At 32.9% G+C, this 18,447-nt stretch overlaps 1 protein-coding gene and 1 pseudogene across 1 annotated transcript in view; both read right to left on the reverse strand.

Annotated features, from left to right (window-relative positions):
* LOC107657203 (clathrin heavy chain 1-like) overlaps nt 1-12,911 on the reverse strand; it is a 50,828-nt pseudogene extending 37,917 nt beyond the window's left edge.
* A 1,878-nt stretch (nt 12,912-14,789) lies between these two features.
* The window catches only part of LOC107657213 (B-cell linker protein-like), a 14,760-nt gene continuing 11,102 nt past the window's right edge, over nt 14,790-18,447 (reverse strand). Inside the window, exons 15-19 of the mRNA XM_016445237.1 lie at nt 18,370-18,395; nt 18,169-18,200; nt 17,980-18,063; nt 16,631-16,789; nt 14,790-15,010 (exon numbers count right to left, since the gene is read on the reverse strand). Of these exons, the coding sequence (XP_016300723.1) occupies nt 14,894-15,010; nt 16,631-16,789; nt 17,980-18,063; nt 18,169-18,200; nt 18,370-18,395 (418 nt within the window). The 3' untranslated portion in view covers nt 14,790-14,893. The remainder of the gene's footprint in view (nt 15,011-16,630; nt 16,790-17,979; nt 18,064-18,168; nt 18,201-18,369; nt 18,396-18,447) is intronic.

Below are 18,447 nucleotides of genomic sequence, written 5' to 3' on the forward strand. Positions count from 1 at the left end.
AGTCCAACTCCATACCGAGAAAAGAGATCCTCTGCGTCGGGGAGAGTTTGCTCTTTTCCCAGTTGACCCGAAGGCCCAACAGGCTGAGGTGTGAAAGTACCAAATCCCTGTGTTCGCACAACTGATTCTGAGACTGAGCGAGTATGAGCCAGTCGTCGAGGTAGGCGAGTGTGCAACACACACAGGGGTAGTGCAGCCTGCTGTGTGCAACCCACTCGACACGTGAAAACCACCGCCGCTGAAGCGCCATACCACCAGCACGAGAGCCCACGCATCCGACGTGACGTCGGGAGTGACCGACTGAAAGGGAAATACGAGCATGCAATGTCATAGTAATGTCGTCATGAAGTTACCAAAAAGGCGATTAAAGCTGCCTTAAAACTGTGCATGTATATAAGTATTTGTTATATGAGTCAGATTTAGAAACATGTCTCTGAAATTTTCAGAACTGTCCTGGAGCAGCAGCACTGTCTCCCCTCATCGAACACACCCGATTCAACTCCTCAGCTCATTATAGAGACTTTAACAGCTGAAGTGGGTCAGAAAAGGTAAAGAGTTATGAGAAACTAGGATGCGTGTCAGATCCGCGTCATGTTCAGCAGTGGCAGCTCTTAAAGCAGCCAAAATAACCTAATAACCCAGCTTCTGTGATGTCCGTTAATCAAAGAACAAAAGAAAAAAAGAGGAAATCAATAACTTTTGTATCTTTAAAGGAACACTCCACTATTTTTGAAAATAGGCTCATTTTCCAACTCCCCTAGAGTTAAACAGTTGAGTTTTACCGTTTTCGAATCCATTCGGCTGAAATGTTTCTTGAGCAGCAAATCAGCATATTAGAATGATTTCTGAAGATCATGTGACACTGAAGACTGGAGTAATGATGCTGAAAATTCAGCTTTACGTCACATGAATAAATTACATTTCACTATATATTTGATTTTTTTTTTTCATTTTGGGTTTTTCGAATTTCTAAATTATTTTTTTATTTCTAAATTACATTTATTTTTATTTATAAATACCTTTAATTTAATTTTACTTATAATAATAAATGTTTTTTTTTTAATTCAAAGTACAGCAGTTACAAAAAAATAAAAAAACATAAAAATCTAAATACATAAAACATAAAATGTGGAATAAAAAAAAACAATCAAAATATAAAACACTTAACAAAAATTAAATAAAAAATACAATCAAAATAATAAGAAACAAAAATAAAACACTTACTAAAAATTTATTATATACAATTTTTAAATTATTTATTACTGATATTTTTTAATTAAAAAATTAAAACGCAATAGTTTCTAAAAATTTAATAATTTAATTGCAGGATGTAAACTCAGAATTTCGAGGGGGAAAAAGTCAAAATTGCGAGATAAAATGTCAGAATTACTTTTTTGGGGGGGTTCCATACAGTAAGTATGTCATAAAGTTCAGAGAATGCCTGACAATCAGCAAAGAAAACGTGATGAAGGTTGAATCTGTGTAGTCGTCTTAATATATAATTTATCCCTACTTTAAAGTGCTGGTGCAGCAAAACTGAAAGATGAATTACCTCCACACACACACACACACACACACACACACACACACACACACACACACACTCTCTCTCTCACCTGCGCTGATATCCCGATGAGCAGGAGCCACTTCTGCTGCTCGTCTGTTCTGTAGTTGATGATCTGGCATCCCGCGAGGCTGGCGTGACGATCGAACACCTTGATTGGCTGAGAGTCTCCCTCCATGCTCCAATGATAGACGGCCGTGTCCGTAACCAGGGCGACGGTGTTAACCGAGATCCACCTCCAGAACAGCACTTCATCCGTCATAGTGTGAGCCTTCACTTTACTCTTCATCTCCATGTTAAAGATCTGCAGCGTCCGCGCCGCTGCGGGACACACACCACACGCGACCTTTGACCTCACACACTCAACACTGAATATCAGCAGTGCTGGGCATAACATGATTACTCAAATACTTTGGATTACTTTCTTTTAGTTATTTTGTCTTGAAATGCCCCCAAAATGGTGCAGATTAGCTGTTTATTAATAAACACAATTAAAAACATTCCCATTAACCGCATCAAAAGGCCGAAAATGAAGGTCATTTCAGAGATAGAGCTAGTTATTACATTTTGATGAACGATTATGAAGACAAGCATTTCTTTAGAGTAACATGCACTGATGAATCATTCAGAAATGTGAATTACAGAAGTAAATATTGATTTCATGTTGACTTTAAAAGAAATATTACCCAAGTTTCATTACTGAATATAAGAAATGATCTAATACTGTACATTAGTTAATCATTATCATTAATCATGACCTAATATTAAATGTTTAATGTTTTGCCTGTATCACAAACAGAGACAATAACTGTGTGCAGCACTGAAAACATGCATCAGTGTTATTTTAGTATTAATTATATATTATTACAATATTTATTAATATTTTGAATTCGCTTTTATTTTTATGATTATAGTTTTTATTTTATTTTTTCTTTCTAATTTTTTTTTTCTTTCTGCTTAATTTTCATTTCGATTTTAGTTTTAATCATTTTTGTCCTTCAACTCATTTCAGTTAGTCTAGGTTTACATTTTTTAGCTAAGGTTTTCATTATTAATTTTATTTTATTTTATTTCGATTGCTAAACCATTTTAGAAAAATTATTTTAAACCTTAAAAATGTAGGACTAAAATGATTAAATAATTTTAAACAAAAAACAAATCAATATCCAACACTTGCTAAAAAATGAATAAAATAATAAAAATGAAAACATAAAATACTTTTAAAATAAAAAATTATCAAAATAAAACATTTACTAAAAACGAAAAATCACAAAAATGTACAATTCAAATAAATAATTTTTAAATAAAATGCTTGCTAATGAACAGGCCATATCAAACACGCATGCCATTAAAGAGACACTCATGTTTAACTTTAGTGCTTGATTTAAAGGCACAATATGTAAGATTTTTTTATTAAAATATAAAAAAAACCACTAGAACAGTGTTATATATTTTGCTGACTTGTGTACTTACATTATCCCACGTGTCCATTGTGTCGCCTGCCAATGACGTCATAACTCCTCGATTTCCGGTTTTGTTTTGTAGAAAACATGGAAACACCAAAGACGCTTTAATATGTTGTGCGTTTTATTAGACCGGTGACGACCGCACAGAGTAGCATTATAACAGAACTTTCAAATGTATCTAGTATGATAAAACAGCGCTGCTTTACCCCACATACGCACGACCGGAAGCAGCGGAAGCGCTCGACTGTGGCGTGATAAAAGCCCCGCTGCTTTACCCCACATACGCACGACTGGAAGGAGCGAAAGCGCTCGACTGTGGCATAATAAAAGCCCCGCTGCTTTTGAGCCGTGTGTCACGCTCGTTCAGCGCCTCGTTTCGTTTCGACGGCTTTCAGCCTCACCCTGCTTCATTCTACTACGTTAATCGATCATTAGCTCATCATGAACATGATTTCTGCCCGAGTCCCGTCTGATTGCATCGGCTGTGGGGATGAATACCACAACTCCCATGATTCCACACTCAGACACAGCGTCATCAAACTACGCCTTTGCCTCTTGTTTATTTTGAATACGCGCCCTCTAGTGGCAAAAATTACATATTGTGCCTTTAATTCCTGAAACTCATCATGATTCAGCTCAGATGTCTTTAGCAAGTTACAATAATGTCATTTTTACTGTGAATTATGGGGGCATACGTTTACTGAAATTGATTAAATTATAAAATTGTATCATTTTATTAAATTAAAATAAAAGATAGTATAATAAATAATAAAACAAAAACACTCAAAATAAAACTTTCTAAAAATTAATGATAAAAATGTAAACATTTAAATGAATAATACACTTACAAAAAAATCTAAACAATGTAAAATTAAAATGATTACATAATTTAACAAAAACATACTAAAAATAAAACCAAATATAAATTTAAAAAGAATGGTTTTTTTTTGTTTTGTTTTTTTACATTTTGATTTAATTCATTTTTAGATTTTTAGTAAGGGTGCTATTTTGATTAATTTGAAAATAAAAACAAATCTAAATAAAGCATTTACAAAAAAATTTGATATTAATTTTAATTTTTAATTTTGAATAAGTAATCAAAATAAAACAAATTTAATATTAAAAATGTAAAATTAAAATTAATAAGTAATCAAAACATAATCAAAATAAAAAACTTACAAAAATGTAATATTAAAAATGTAAAATTTAAATATATCAATAATTAAAAAAACACTTACCGAAAATGAATTAAATTACAAAAATGTAACAAATAAAATAAATCATTAAAATAAATATACAAAAAAATGAATTAAACTGAATTTGATAAATGAATGATTAAATCATTATTAATTCATGAAAATTAAAATAATTAAAAAATCTAAATAAAATAAAGTCTATTACCAAATCCTAACCCTAACAGAAAACTTTATGCATTTTTACAATTAAAAAACTACTTAATTTATTTTTATATAGTTTTTTTTTTTTTTTACAAATGAGAACATCCCTGGACTTCTGCAAAAGGAGTGCAACTTTGGCGCCAAAATGTGGTTAAGGAGGAACACATACACACAATGCTCATGCATACGTCAGGAACAATATTAAATCGGCCTTCAGTCAATGGGACACAGACGTTTACATACATATGAGATGGTATATATGTATGTTCCAGCAATGATCAGAGCACAACTGTTGACAGGCATCATTCCAGAACGACTGAGAAACTCACCATCTTCAACAAGAGCAGAGCGAGAGCGGGTTAGGGGTTAGAGCGAGTGTTAACATTTCTGAGAAGCATATCAGAGAACAACAACATAATGAAGCCCGTCAGACTGAGACACAAGCATCAGCCGTGAGCAGATCAGCACCTTTCAGAGCAATGACTTTGCTGGCCGGGTTCATGATGGCGCTGTCTGCCGTGATCGGCCGGCGGATCGGCTCGCTCGGGTCGCTCAGGTCCACGATCAGCACCTGGTTCTGCTCGCCCACCTTCTCTCGGATGCAGATGAAGCGGTCCGACTCCATGGTCAAGCAGCTGAAGCTGATGCTGGCTGGACTCACTCCCAGCGTCTGCAGCTAGAGGGCGACAGCAGTCAGAAAAACACTACAGAACTCCACCGGTCCGAACTAGCCGATTCAATAAAGGCAAAATTATTTTATGATTTTTATATAATTATTAATTGATATATAGAGAGACACACACACACACACACACACTGAGTCAGAGGAAACAGAGCTACAACTCTTTCCTCCCTTTTCATCTCTCAGCGTTACTGACTCCCTCAAACACACACACACACACACACACACACACATGTTGTGTTTCCATGTTTTATGGGGACATTCCATAAGCATATCAGAGAACAACAACATAATGAAGCCCGTCAGACTGAGACACAAGCATCAGCCGTGAGCAGATCAGCACCTTTCAGAGCAATGACTTTGCTGGCCGGGTTCATGATGGCGCTGTCTGCCGTGATCGGCCGGCGGATCGGGCTGCTCGGGTCGCTCAGGTCCACGATCAGCACCTGGTTCTGCTCGCCCACCTTCTCTCGGATGCAGATGAAGCGGTCCGACTCCATGGTCAAGCAGCTGAAGCTGATGCTGGCTGGACTCACTCCCAGCGTCTGCAGCTAGAGGGCGACAGCAGTCAGAAAAACACTACAGAACTCCACCGGTCCGAACTAGCCGATTCAATAAAGGCAAAATTATTTTATGATTTTTATATAATTATTAATTGATATATACAAAAATCATAAAATGTCAAATGAAAGTAAATGTAGAATAAAAACACTCAAAATTAAAAAATTCCTAAAAAAAATAAATCATTAAAATTGTAACATTAAAATGAATAATTTTAATATAAAAAGAAATAAAATTAAACACAAACATTTTTTAGCATAATGTAAAATGTATCTAATAATAAATTAATTAAAAATAAAAATGCTCAAAATAAATCACTTACTAAAAAAATTCCATAAAGCATCAAATGTAAAATAAATGTATTTTTAATTTATATTGTATTATTTATTTAATTTTTAGTAAGCATTTCATTTTGATGAATTTAAAAAAATACAAATTTAAACATAGAAATGTAAAATTAATAAAACATTAAAATTTAAAATATAAAATAAAACAAACAATTAAATCATAGAAATGTAATTTTAATGAATATTAAAAAAAAAATAAATAAAACAATTAAATCATAAAATGTCAAATTAACATTAAAAAAATAATGAAAATGAAACAAAAAATTGATTAAATCATAAAATATCAAATTCAAATGAATAAAGAAAAATAAAAACTACACAATTAAATCATAAAAATCTACAATTAATGAATATTCATAACATTTAAAATCTAAATAAAACAAACAATTAAATCAAAACGTAAAATTAATAAACTGAAAAATAAAATAAACAAAATAATAAATGTAAAATTAAAATGAATAATTATAAAACTAAATAAAAAAATATAATCAGAATATATCATAATCAAAAATTATATCAAATATGTAAATAAAATTTTAAAAATAAAACTATTTATTTTATTTGTTTACCTGCATGTCATGTGACCTTCGACATCAGACAACCATGAAAATGTGAATGTGTCATTGTAACTGAAATATTAACTCGAAAACTCAGGGGTACTTCAAGTAAATATTTTAGGTCAAAGGGGTTCAGCTGACAAACAAAAAAAAATCTAATTTGGTCATTCCTGCAATAAAGCATCAAGCGATAAAACAACTCTGGTGTTAATCAAGAGTTTCTGTTCTAACCAACGTTGAAGTTCAAGATATTTTGACATTATCTTTGATATTTTCCTCAAAGTAAACTCTCAGCACAGCCGTATATTAAACATGAAACATGTCCTGATGCTGTTTCATGGGTGTTTGGGTCATGCAGACGGCTGAAACCTCACACTCTTCAGGGATCAGGAGCTTCTCTCGGGGCTCTGAATGATTCACTGCTGAGAAACACGGCGTCTGACGGGAACATACTGCTTACGAAAGGACCTGGAGAGATACTGTATAGTAGCCTACGGCCAACACACACACACACACACAGACACACAGACACACACACACACACACACACACACACACACACACAGACAGAGAGATCTGTGATGCTTGGTCTCTAGATACGGCTCCGATCTCTCTGTCCTGAGATCCTGAGATTGAACAAGAAATGCATGCTTTAAAATAAAAAAATGATGTTTTTCACTGCAAATTAGGTCACATTTTTGAACAACCAACACACGTCATTTACATTCAGACCAAAACATACTACTGCACAACCGTCAGCTTAAAAATATAAATATCTTTAAAGTATTTAAAGAAAATATCAAAATAAAACACTTGCTAAAAATTAAATCATATAAAAAGTCAAAATTAATAATTTTAAATAAAAACATTCAAAAATACTCTCAAAAAAACGTAAATCATAAAAACATCAAATTAAAATAATTTAGAAAATACAATCAAAATAAAACACTTGCTAAAAATAAATTAAATAATAAAGTCAAAATTAATCATTTTAAAGTAAAAACATTAACAAAAAAACTTTCAAAAATGTAAATAAGAACATAAAATTTAAAAAATACAATCAAAATAAAACACTTGCTAAAAATAATTAAATCATAAATTTTAAATAAAGGACCAAATCTCAGGATTCTGGATTCAGGATTCTATTTAGCTTTAATTTATATTTTAATCTCAGGATTTATTAGTTGTTGTTTTTTTAATATATGTTTTCTATTTAGCTTTAATTTATATTTTAGTTTAAGTACTTAAACCTAAAAAACTTGCCTTGGCAACTGAAATAAGCTGATGTTTTTCATCTAATATTTAATTATTTTAAGTTTTATTAATCCTGAGATTGTCTTTTAACAATAGATTCATGCTTTAAAATGTGTTTTGCTGGAAATGAGGTCACACAATCACAATCATAAAAATGTAAAATTAAAATGAATAAATAATTTAAAATAAAGCATTCAAAAATTAACCACTTGCTAAAAAATTAATAAAATAGAATAAAAAAGATCAAAACATAATTTTATTATTTTGTATTAATAAAATAAAAAAAAACTTGGCAAAAATTAAATGTAAAATTAAGATAAATAAACATAAAAATAATAAATACATAAACATAAATAAATATATAAATAAGAGAAGTTTTAAGAATAATAAAGGACTCAGTGTGCTTGCTTTGCTAAACTTGTAAGGTCCAAAATTACATTATTAGTGAAAATTCTTCTCATCAACATCAACACCCTGTCGAACAGCGACTTTTAAAAAGATTCATAAATCAGCCAAATCAGGTGTGGCTTTAAATAAGACCAGTTTAAGTGAAGGGTTAGATGCCTGTTATTGTACATACACAGCAGCATTAGATCTATATGAAAAGCACTGCATTTATGACACGTCCTCACTAAAGTCCCACAGGACCCTCCGGATGTAGAGGGGCAGAAAGCTCCAGATGTCCAGTCACACACACACAGATCCTAATGAGGAGGAGGTAAACTCATTTCCCATGGGCTGATGCTGACGGGCTCGTCGTCTATGATAATGCTCCGTCTCAAAGCAGAATGAGATGAAGCAGACGCAGTCAGGAGACTCTCTTCCGCTTACTGATCTCTTACTGCAAGACATTTACATTCATGCATTTGGCAATCGCTGTTATCCAAAAAACTATTCAACGTGAACGTTTGATAATCATATGCTTTCCCTGGAAAGCAAAACCATGCCTTTGCTGTTACTCGTACAAAAGACGGAGAGATCAATGCATTATTACATGCATTATTAATTGTACTGGCATTACCATTTCAAAATAATTAAAAAAAAAATTTTTAATTACATTTGATCAACTATCCGTCTTCAAAAATATTAAAAAATAAGTTGTTTTAATTAAAAAATTTTTTTAAATAAAATATAAATATTAGATGAAAAACTTAAACATGTTGCTTTGCTTTTTGTAATTTATATAGTTTTTTATGTATATACAGTTTTTATTCATTTTTATTTCAGTTTTAGTTTAAGTTGTTTTAGTAGCTCAAGTTAAACTATTTTTTTTTCTTTGGCAACAAGCTGAAATTAAATTAATTTAAGTTTTTTACATTTTATTTTAGTTCATGGTCATTTCAGATTTAAAAAAAATGTTTGTTTTTTTTGTTTTTGTTTTAGATTCAGTTAACTATAGTAACTCTAGTGTGTGTGAGAGAGAGGATCATCGCTAGACAGGTTAAATATTAGCAGATAATGTTACAAAACCAATATTGTTTAACCAAAAACCAACTGATATTAAAGACAGGAAAGACTATTTCATTCATATTCTGCTCAAAACGCAATCATGCGAGCAATGAATTCAACTAAAGATAGTTATATATTATATTTTGAGTGTGTGTGTGTGTGTCATAAAACTAGTCCTCTGTGTCAGTTTATGCTGTTGATAAACACCTTTCCTCTTCTTGCTTGTAACTTCATTAGCCCAACCTCTATTGGGTTACAGCTTTACATCAGCTGCTAATCAGAGGTCAAAGAAAAATAACACAGAAAAAATAACCTCATAAGAGCTTGAACATGAGCAGAACAAGCAGATAGCCATTTAAATTATAAAAAATAAATAATAAAAATGAAAAATAGTCATTTAAATTATAGAAATAAAAATTAAATAGAAAATAGTCATTTAAATAATAAAAAAATAAAAAGTCATTTAAATAATACGATAAAAAATAAATAGTCACTTAAATAATAAAAATAAAAAAGTTCATTCAAATAATTACAAAAAATTTAATAGTCATTTAAATAAAAAAATAGTCATTTAAATAATAAAAAATTAAAGTAATTTAAATAATATGATCAAAAATAAAAAAGTCATTTAAATAATAAAAATAAAAAAGTTAATTCAAATAATTACAAAAAAATCAATATAGTCATTTAAATAAAAAATGTAAAAAAAATAGTCATTTGAATAATAAAGAGTATTTATGTAAAATCTGGTGTTATGGTTAAATAACCATACACTTTTAAGATCTATAAGAAGTGATTTGAAAGACGTGTGAAGCTGGATATATTTATATCTGTCTGTTTGTTCCTTTTCCAGTTCAATATATTTAGAAGACACGAGCAGAATGAATTGTGTGTCTATTTATAAAAGCACACACACATTTCCATTCAGGATCAAACTGCATCAACATAATCCAGCTCTGAATTAACTCAAACACACGCTCAAGACATAAAGCCGAGCTGCTAGAGGCCCAAAGTCCTGCCGGCTGCAGATTCTTGGCATTCTTTGACTGAACTGCACCGGCTGAGCGTCCGACACCGGACTAACACAAGAGAGAGAGAGAGAACATGGAGGGACAGTATCTCAAGAGACACGCTCTGAAATTCCACATTTTAAAACAAAATATCATCTCAAATCCCAGTGAAGCAGCCGTACATCTAATGAGACGGCAGCATCTGGTTTCAATCAGCTGCAGAGTGAATTCCAGAAAACACGGCCGGAGGAAAGGTGAGGCTGGGACAGTCTGAGAAACGCTCGCACGTCTCTGTCATGGAGAATATTTTCAAAGGCGTGTAGAATGAAGCTTCATTAGCATTTGGCCCTGAGGCCCTCATCTCCAAAATAACACTGTCCCATTGTTTCCAATGGATCCACAGAACACACTCTTCAATCCAGAAGAAATGAGTGAAGCAAGTCTTTGCGACTGGTTTACTGGAAAGCTGAGTCATCTTATCTCACTCAAGAAGAAAACACGAGGAATAGTTCATCCAAAAATGAAAATATGCTGAAAAAGTGCTCACCCTCAGTTTGTTTCTTCATCAGATGTGGAGAAATGTAGCATTGCATCAGTGTCTCAGCAATGGATGCTCTGCAGTGAATGGGTGCCGTCAGAATGAGAGTCCAAACGGCTGATAAAAACATCACAATAATCCACAAGTAATCCACAGCACTCCAGTCCATCAGTTAACATCTGAAGAAGACAGAAGCTGCGTGTTTGTAAAAAACAAATCCATCATACGGCTAAAATACGAGTCCATAATCCATAACAACACTTCCTCCAGTGGAAAAGGTCCATCTCATGTTTTCTCTCACATCAAAATCAACCCACAGATTTGTTTAGAGCTGTTTAAACAGTGCTTGATCTGTGCAGATTTCTCTCCTGATTCACACCAGACGACTTTTTCACTGGAGGAAGCGTTATTATGGACTATGGACTTGTATTTAAGCAATGGTTTGAAGTTAAATCATCTTAAAGATGGATTTGTTTCTTACAAACGCAGCTTTTGGCTTCTCAAGACATTAACTGATGTACTGGAGTGGTTAGGATTACTTGTGGATCACTGTGATGTTTTTATCAGCTGTTTGGACTCTCATTCTGACGGCACCCATTCACTGCAGAGCATCCATTGCTGAGACACTGATGCAATGCTACATTTCTCCACATCTGAAACCCATCCTAATCTTGAATAACCTGAGGGTGAGGAGATTTTCAGCTAATATTCATTTTTGGGTGAACTATTGCTTTAAAGACGGTGCTATCTGGAGCCATACATGACAGCACTGTGCTGAATGTTTTATCTGTGAGGAAAGACCGCATGTCTGGAGTTACTGACGGTGCATTTCCAGCCCACAATAACAGACACAAGCTCATCTGACTAATGCAGTCCAGAGAGAAAAGAGACGTCAGCCTTAAAGGACAAAACAAAAAAACACATCAACAACTTACAAAAGAGCTTCAACGCACTTCACCACACAAATGTATCATTTAGAGGCCTTGTTTTCATACATAGAGGCTATAATACAGGATTTCACATTGCATTATGAAGAGTCATCCATATATTATTAACCGTTTCATCATCTCTAAAACTCGCTTCAGCAAAGATGCTTGTTTCATTACAGTAAAGTATTTTTTGCATACCATGCAACTATACTGTGAAATTTATCATAAAACTATGCCACAATGTGTCTAGGTAGATGGGATAAAATGTCAACAAGCAGTGTACTTCAACTAAAACGAGTTCTAATTTGTATATAATGATCATACAAGCAGTTTTATGAGCTCATCTTACTGTACATGGAATAGTATTATATGTAGCAATACTTAACATAATACTATGAGTAAAAATACTTAGTATTACATACTGTATGTAATAATACTTAAAAACACTGCGGGGCTATTGAAGTGGACATGTACACATTCAGCTGTAACCTAAAATATTAATATTAAATAAAAATGTTCGTGTAACAAGCATTATTTTAAACGCTGGGCAAGTGCATCTGTGTAACATTTAAAAAAAATAAAAAGAAACATTCCATGATACAGTGTCACGCAACTATGTAACAATTTCTGACACGTCACGGAACCATGCTACTATGTATCAATCCCTTTACCGTCATTCTTTTCAATGCCAGGTGACTATGTAACATGTAACGCAACTCTATATTCTTTCATGTCACATATGTATCAACTATGTAACTTGCGCGCGGGCGAGGCCGCCGTTACACAGCTGCGTCTTCCCAGTTTAACTGCGTCGAGCGCAAAGCCACGAATGTTGCGTGAGTCCGTACGGTTTTACCTGCAGATGCTCCTGGAAGCGGATCGGTAAAATCTGCGCCATTCTCACGGAGAGGAGAGGAGGAAGATGATGAGGATGAGGAGGAGGGGGGCGCAGATGAAGAGTTGTGTTCGTGTTCTGTTCCTCTGAGTTGCTTGAGCCGTTAGACGAGGCTTCGGCTTCACTCCGGGCAACTTCTCGGAGCGCTGCCGGACTCCTCCGCGCGAGAAAGTAGATCCGCGCGCACTGATACGAGACTCCTGTCCTGCGGCGCAGATGCTGTAAACACGCTCTCACAGGAGCCGAGTGAGGTATGTATGAAGCAGGCAAGTGCGTGAGTTTGCGGTAGCCTTCCGCTCGAGACGAACATGTGACAGCAGGAGCCCCCACACCGCTCCAGCCAGAAATACTGGGGGTCTATTTCTGCACACTCACTCAGAGCAGCAGCAGCAACAACAACCACCATACACACGGTCACTGCTGTTTTAGGATCATCCATGTAGTATTTGTTATTACTTTGAATTTATTTTTATATTTTCCGTCATTTTAATTTACCTTTTATGATCTTTTTTTCTTTTTAAAAATATGTCTGCTTAGTTTTTATTTTTATTTTATTATTTATTTTTATTTTTTTATTCATTTTTTATTTTAAGTACTTCAACTTTAAATAAACTATAACACATGACACAACTGACTAACAATACACATGGCATTAAACCACTGCTGTTTTAGGATCATTCATATAATATTATAGCATTTGTTATTATTTTGAATTTATTTTTATATTTTCTGTCATTTTAATTGACCTTTTATGATTTTTTTTCTTTTTAAAAATATGTCTGCTTAGTTTTTATTTGATTTTATTTTAAGTACTTCAACTTTAACTAACACATGACACAACTGAAATATTTACTGAAAGTTTTGTATATATTATTTAGTTAACATTTATTTAAATTAACAAATGTTTTTACATTTTTTTTAATTGTCTATTTAGTTTCAGTTTTAGGTTATTATTTTTTTATTACTAATTTTAATCAAATTTAAGTACTTAAAACTATCAAATATTCCTTTGGCAACTAACTGAAATATTTACTCAAAGACTGAAAGACAAAGATTTTTTACAGAATTTTTATATTTTAGGTAACATTTATTTGAATTAACAATTTTTAAAAAAGTCTATTTCTTTTTTTAATTTGTTTCTTTTTTATTTAAGTTTTAGTTTAGTTTAGTTATTTTTAGTGTTAGTAATTTAAGTACTTCAACTTAAAGTAAACTATAAAATACTTTGGCAACTGAAATATTTACTGAAAGTATAACTGATTTTTAAAATATTTTACTTAACATTTATTTTATTTCAATTAGCAAATGTTTTTATGTCTATTTATTTATTTCAGATTTAGTTTAGTTATTTTTAGTTTTAGTAATTTAAGTACTTCAACTTAAACTAAAGATAATTTTACTGAAAGTATAACTGAAATTGTTTCTATATATTTTTTTATTTAACACATTTTTTTACATTTTTGTTTATTTTATTAAATGTCTATTTAGTTTTATTTCCATGTTAGTTTGGTTATTTTTAGTAATTTTAGTAAATTAGTATGTTTCAGAAATGTAACTACTTAAACTAAAGCTATAAAATATTCCTTTGGCAACAAACTGAAATATTTGCAGAAACTATAACTTAAAAGTTATATATTTTAGTTAACATCAATTTCATGGAAGAAATGTTTTGAATAGTTTCAGGTAACGCTAATAGCACTGACACAGAAAGAGAAAAGTAGCATGGTAATGTTTGAAGTATAAATCGGCATTTTATGGATCTGTCGAGTAAACATCATGCTGCATTAATATGCAAATCATGTCAAAGTACCACGATGTTGATTCATAGTTTATCAAATAGCACCGCGACTGTATACCGCTTCACCACTTAACATACGATTAGCTTATAGTTTCAAAGAATCTTCACAACACTCACATGAAATAATATTTAAGCTTCTGTAATTTTGTTTTAATTTGATTGCAAAGTTTGTGTGGGGAAAAAAAATGTCAGAACGGTCACATGTTGATTTTTATTTATTTATTAACTATTTTACACCGAGACAACATGTTGTCCTGTAAACATTATATATGTGAGAATTTAAGTTATTTTAATGATCACTACATAGATTCAAAAACTGTACTGAACACAAGACGCACTATGAATATCTGACTGCATTACAAACACAATGTAATAAATAGTTTAGGCAGTGTATGAGTGAGTGTTTGTGATATCAGGGTCAGTATCAGGCGCAGGAGGTTGCAGCGTTAGGGCCGAGCGGGGCGTGAGAGCTGAGTGCTGTGTTTAGCTTGACTCTTACGGTCGATCAGGAGGATGGGGTTCTTCATGTGATGAGAGATCATCTCCTGCAAACTGCTGAAGAGCTGCAAAACACACACATCATCATCAGAACTATCATAATGCGCAATATTTACTGTCATTCTGCAGTTTTGCTTTGACATAAAAAAAATGTTCAATAACTTTTGAAAATCATTTGATAATATATACATACACACACATATACACACATTTATTTATTTATATATTTTTATTTCTGACAATTTGAATTATTTTGTCTGTATATATATGAAAAAACATATATATATACATATATGAATAAAATATATACACACACAGTATATACACAATTTGACATCAAATATACAAAATTATATATATATATATATATATATATATATATATATACACACACACTGAAATGTTAAAAATGATTATGATAAAAGTTTTTATGTCAAAGCAAAATATAGATACAATATATATAAAACTGAAGCTACAATTATAGTCATTTAAAAACGTTTTCATTACTTGAAAGAAAATCAACTCAAAGTGATTTGCTTTTTTTTTTGCTATGCGGTTGCTAGGCTACCCGGGATGGTTGCTAGGGAGTTGCTATGCAGTTGTTAGGGTACCCGGGGTGGTTGCTAGGGAGTTGCTATGCGGTTGCTAGGTACCCGGGGGGGTTGCTAGGGGGTTGCTATCTCAAAGTGATTTGCTTTTTTTTTTGCTATGCGGTTGCTAGGCTACCCGGGATGGTTGCTAGGGAGTTGCTATGCAGTTGTTAGGGTACCCGGGGTGGTTGCTAGGGAGTTGCTATGCGGTTGCTAGGTACCCGGGGTGGTTGCTAGGGTGTTGCTATGCGGTTGCTAGGGTACCCGGGGTGGTTGCTAGGGAGTTGCTATGCGGTTGCTAGGTACCCGGGGTGGTTGCTAGGGTGTTGCTATGCGGTTGCTAGGGTACCCGGGGTGGTTGCTAGGGAGTTGCTATGCGGTTGCTAGGTACCCGGGGTGGTTGCTAGGGTGTTGCTATGCGGTTGCTAGGGTACCCGGGGTGGTTGCTAGGGAGTTGCTATGCGGTTGCTAGGTACCCGGGGTGGTTGCTAGGGTGTTGCTATGCGGTTGCTAGGGTACCCGGGGTGGTTGCTAAGGTGTTGCTATGTGGCTGCTAGGGTACTCGGGGTGGTTGCTATGTGGTTGCTAATAACATCAATGTGATATTATTTAGAAAATAGATGTTAGACAAAAAAAAAAATCCATATGGTATTTAAAAAAGTATTTCAGGACTTTGCCAAAAAGCATAAAATCCTCCAGCTGTAATGAGGGAAGAGGTTTTGTGGTCACATGAGACTGAGCTCAAGCCAAAACGCAAGCATTTCAACAATCCCTATGAAAATTATCATGTGAAACATCATTTAATTAATATATATCTGGAGTATTTTTTAAAGTGCTTTAAGCTCAGCTTAAACATCAGGGCATGTCGCTAGCAACACCAAGGTCATGGGTTCGAATCCCAGGGAATGCATGAATTGACAAAAAATGAATGCATTGTAAGTCGCTTTGGATAAAAGCCTCTGCAAAATGCATAAATGTAAAGTCATGCACAGCTGCGTGACTGCTATCAAACTACATGTGAATTTGAAGTGAAAGCAGACAGACAGATGTGCGGACGTCACATATAACACAGAGCATCTTCCTCTCCTCCTCTACCTCTTCCGTCTTCTTGCCCTCTTTTCCGAGCGCGTACTGTTGCGAATCCTCCAGGAAGCGCACCGGGATGTTGTAAACGGTCTGCCGGTAAAGCACGACCAGTGTGAAGGGCTGACGGTCATTCTGAGAACTGCTGTATCTGACCAGAAACGTGCCGTCCTGCAAAACACACACACCAAATATACTTTTTGTTTAAAACTAGTGAAAAACGGCGCCAGATATTAAGCAAATATATATTATTTGATGTGATTTTATTTTATGTTTAACATTATTTTGTTTAATTGTATTGCTTAATTTCAAAACAATATGACTCAAATTAACAATCACATATTGAGAATAAACATGCAGGATTTAAATAAATGTTTAAATTATTTTATATTTCATTTTACTTTATATTTTATATCTTTTTTTATTATTATTATGTGCTTAATTTCAGAACAATGACTCAACTAAACATTCCAATTTAGATGATAAACATGCCACATTTAAATTAAATGTAAAAAAATATATATTTCATAATACATTGTATTTTGTATTTTATTTTCATCTTTTTATTTTTATATATTATTTTTATTGCTTAATTTCAGAACAATATAACTCAAATGAACACTCCCATATTTAAGAAAAATATGCAGAATTTAAATCAAATTAATTTAAAAAATACAAATCGCACATAAACAGAGGCACATCTTGTTAATCCTGATTTTATCCTGGTTTTATTTTGTCATTTTTTCTTAGATTTCATTTTTTTATTTATTTTAATTTATTCCTTGATTTCAGAACAATAAAACTCACCTGAACATTTCCATTTAGATGATAAACATGCAGCATTTTAATAATATTTTATATATTTATTTTATATTTCATGTTATAATCTTTTTTTATTTTTTATTTTCTATTTTATTTGATTGTTTAATTTCAGATCAATGACTCGACTGAACATTCTCATATAAAGGAAAAACATGCAGAATTTAAATAAAATAAAATAAAAATCACACAAACACAGACACAGCTTGTTAATCCTGAGCACAATTTTGTCATTTTATAATTTATTTTATCATCTTTTATTATTTTTTTTTTTTATACATTTTATTTTGTTTTAAAACTTCATTTCAGAACAATATAACTCAAGGAACATTCCCATTTAGATGATAAACATGCAGCATTTAAATACAATTTAAATAATTATTGAATATTTCATTTTAATTAATTTATTTTATCATCTTTTTATTGCTTTTTATTTTATTTTACTGCTTAATTTCAGAACAATGACTCAACACAACATTCTCATTTAGATGATAAACATGCAGCATTTAAATAAAATGTCAATCACACACAAACACACACACCTTGTTAATCCTGAGCACGGTTTCCTCTGCAGTCTTACGTTCACAAACTCCAGCAAACCACTCTTTGTCCTGTAGCCCCGCCCCCTGATCGTGATCAAAACCGTCAGCCAATCAGTGACTGAATACAGCGACATCTTTTGCAGTTTGTCACCAATCACATAAATCGCTGATCGTGACTGTAGTGTTTACCTGAGCGACTGGCTTTGCTCCAAAAGAAAGTGCTGTATGGAAAGAACATGAATGAATTATATGGAAATTATGACTGATTCTGATCCTTGTTTTCATGCGACATACGATAACACCAAAACATCAAAAAAAATTTTTTGTTACATCAAAAGATGAAGATTTTAGAGAGAATGACAAATAAATGAAAATAATAAATGTGCTCACCTGTGCTGTCCAGAGGAGGAGGAGGACTAGAAACACAACACATTTACTGTATGTGAGTTTGAGAAACATGCTGTTTAT

The sequence above is a fragment of the Sinocyclocheilus anshuiensis genome, unplaced genomic scaffold, assembly GCF_001515605.1.
Source record: "Sinocyclocheilus anshuiensis isolate Anshui unplaced genomic scaffold, SAMN03320099.WGS_v1.1 scaffold3011, whole genome shotgun sequence".
Lineage (NCBI taxonomy): Eukaryota > Metazoa > Chordata > Actinopteri > Cypriniformes > Cyprinidae > Sinocyclocheilus > Sinocyclocheilus anshuiensis.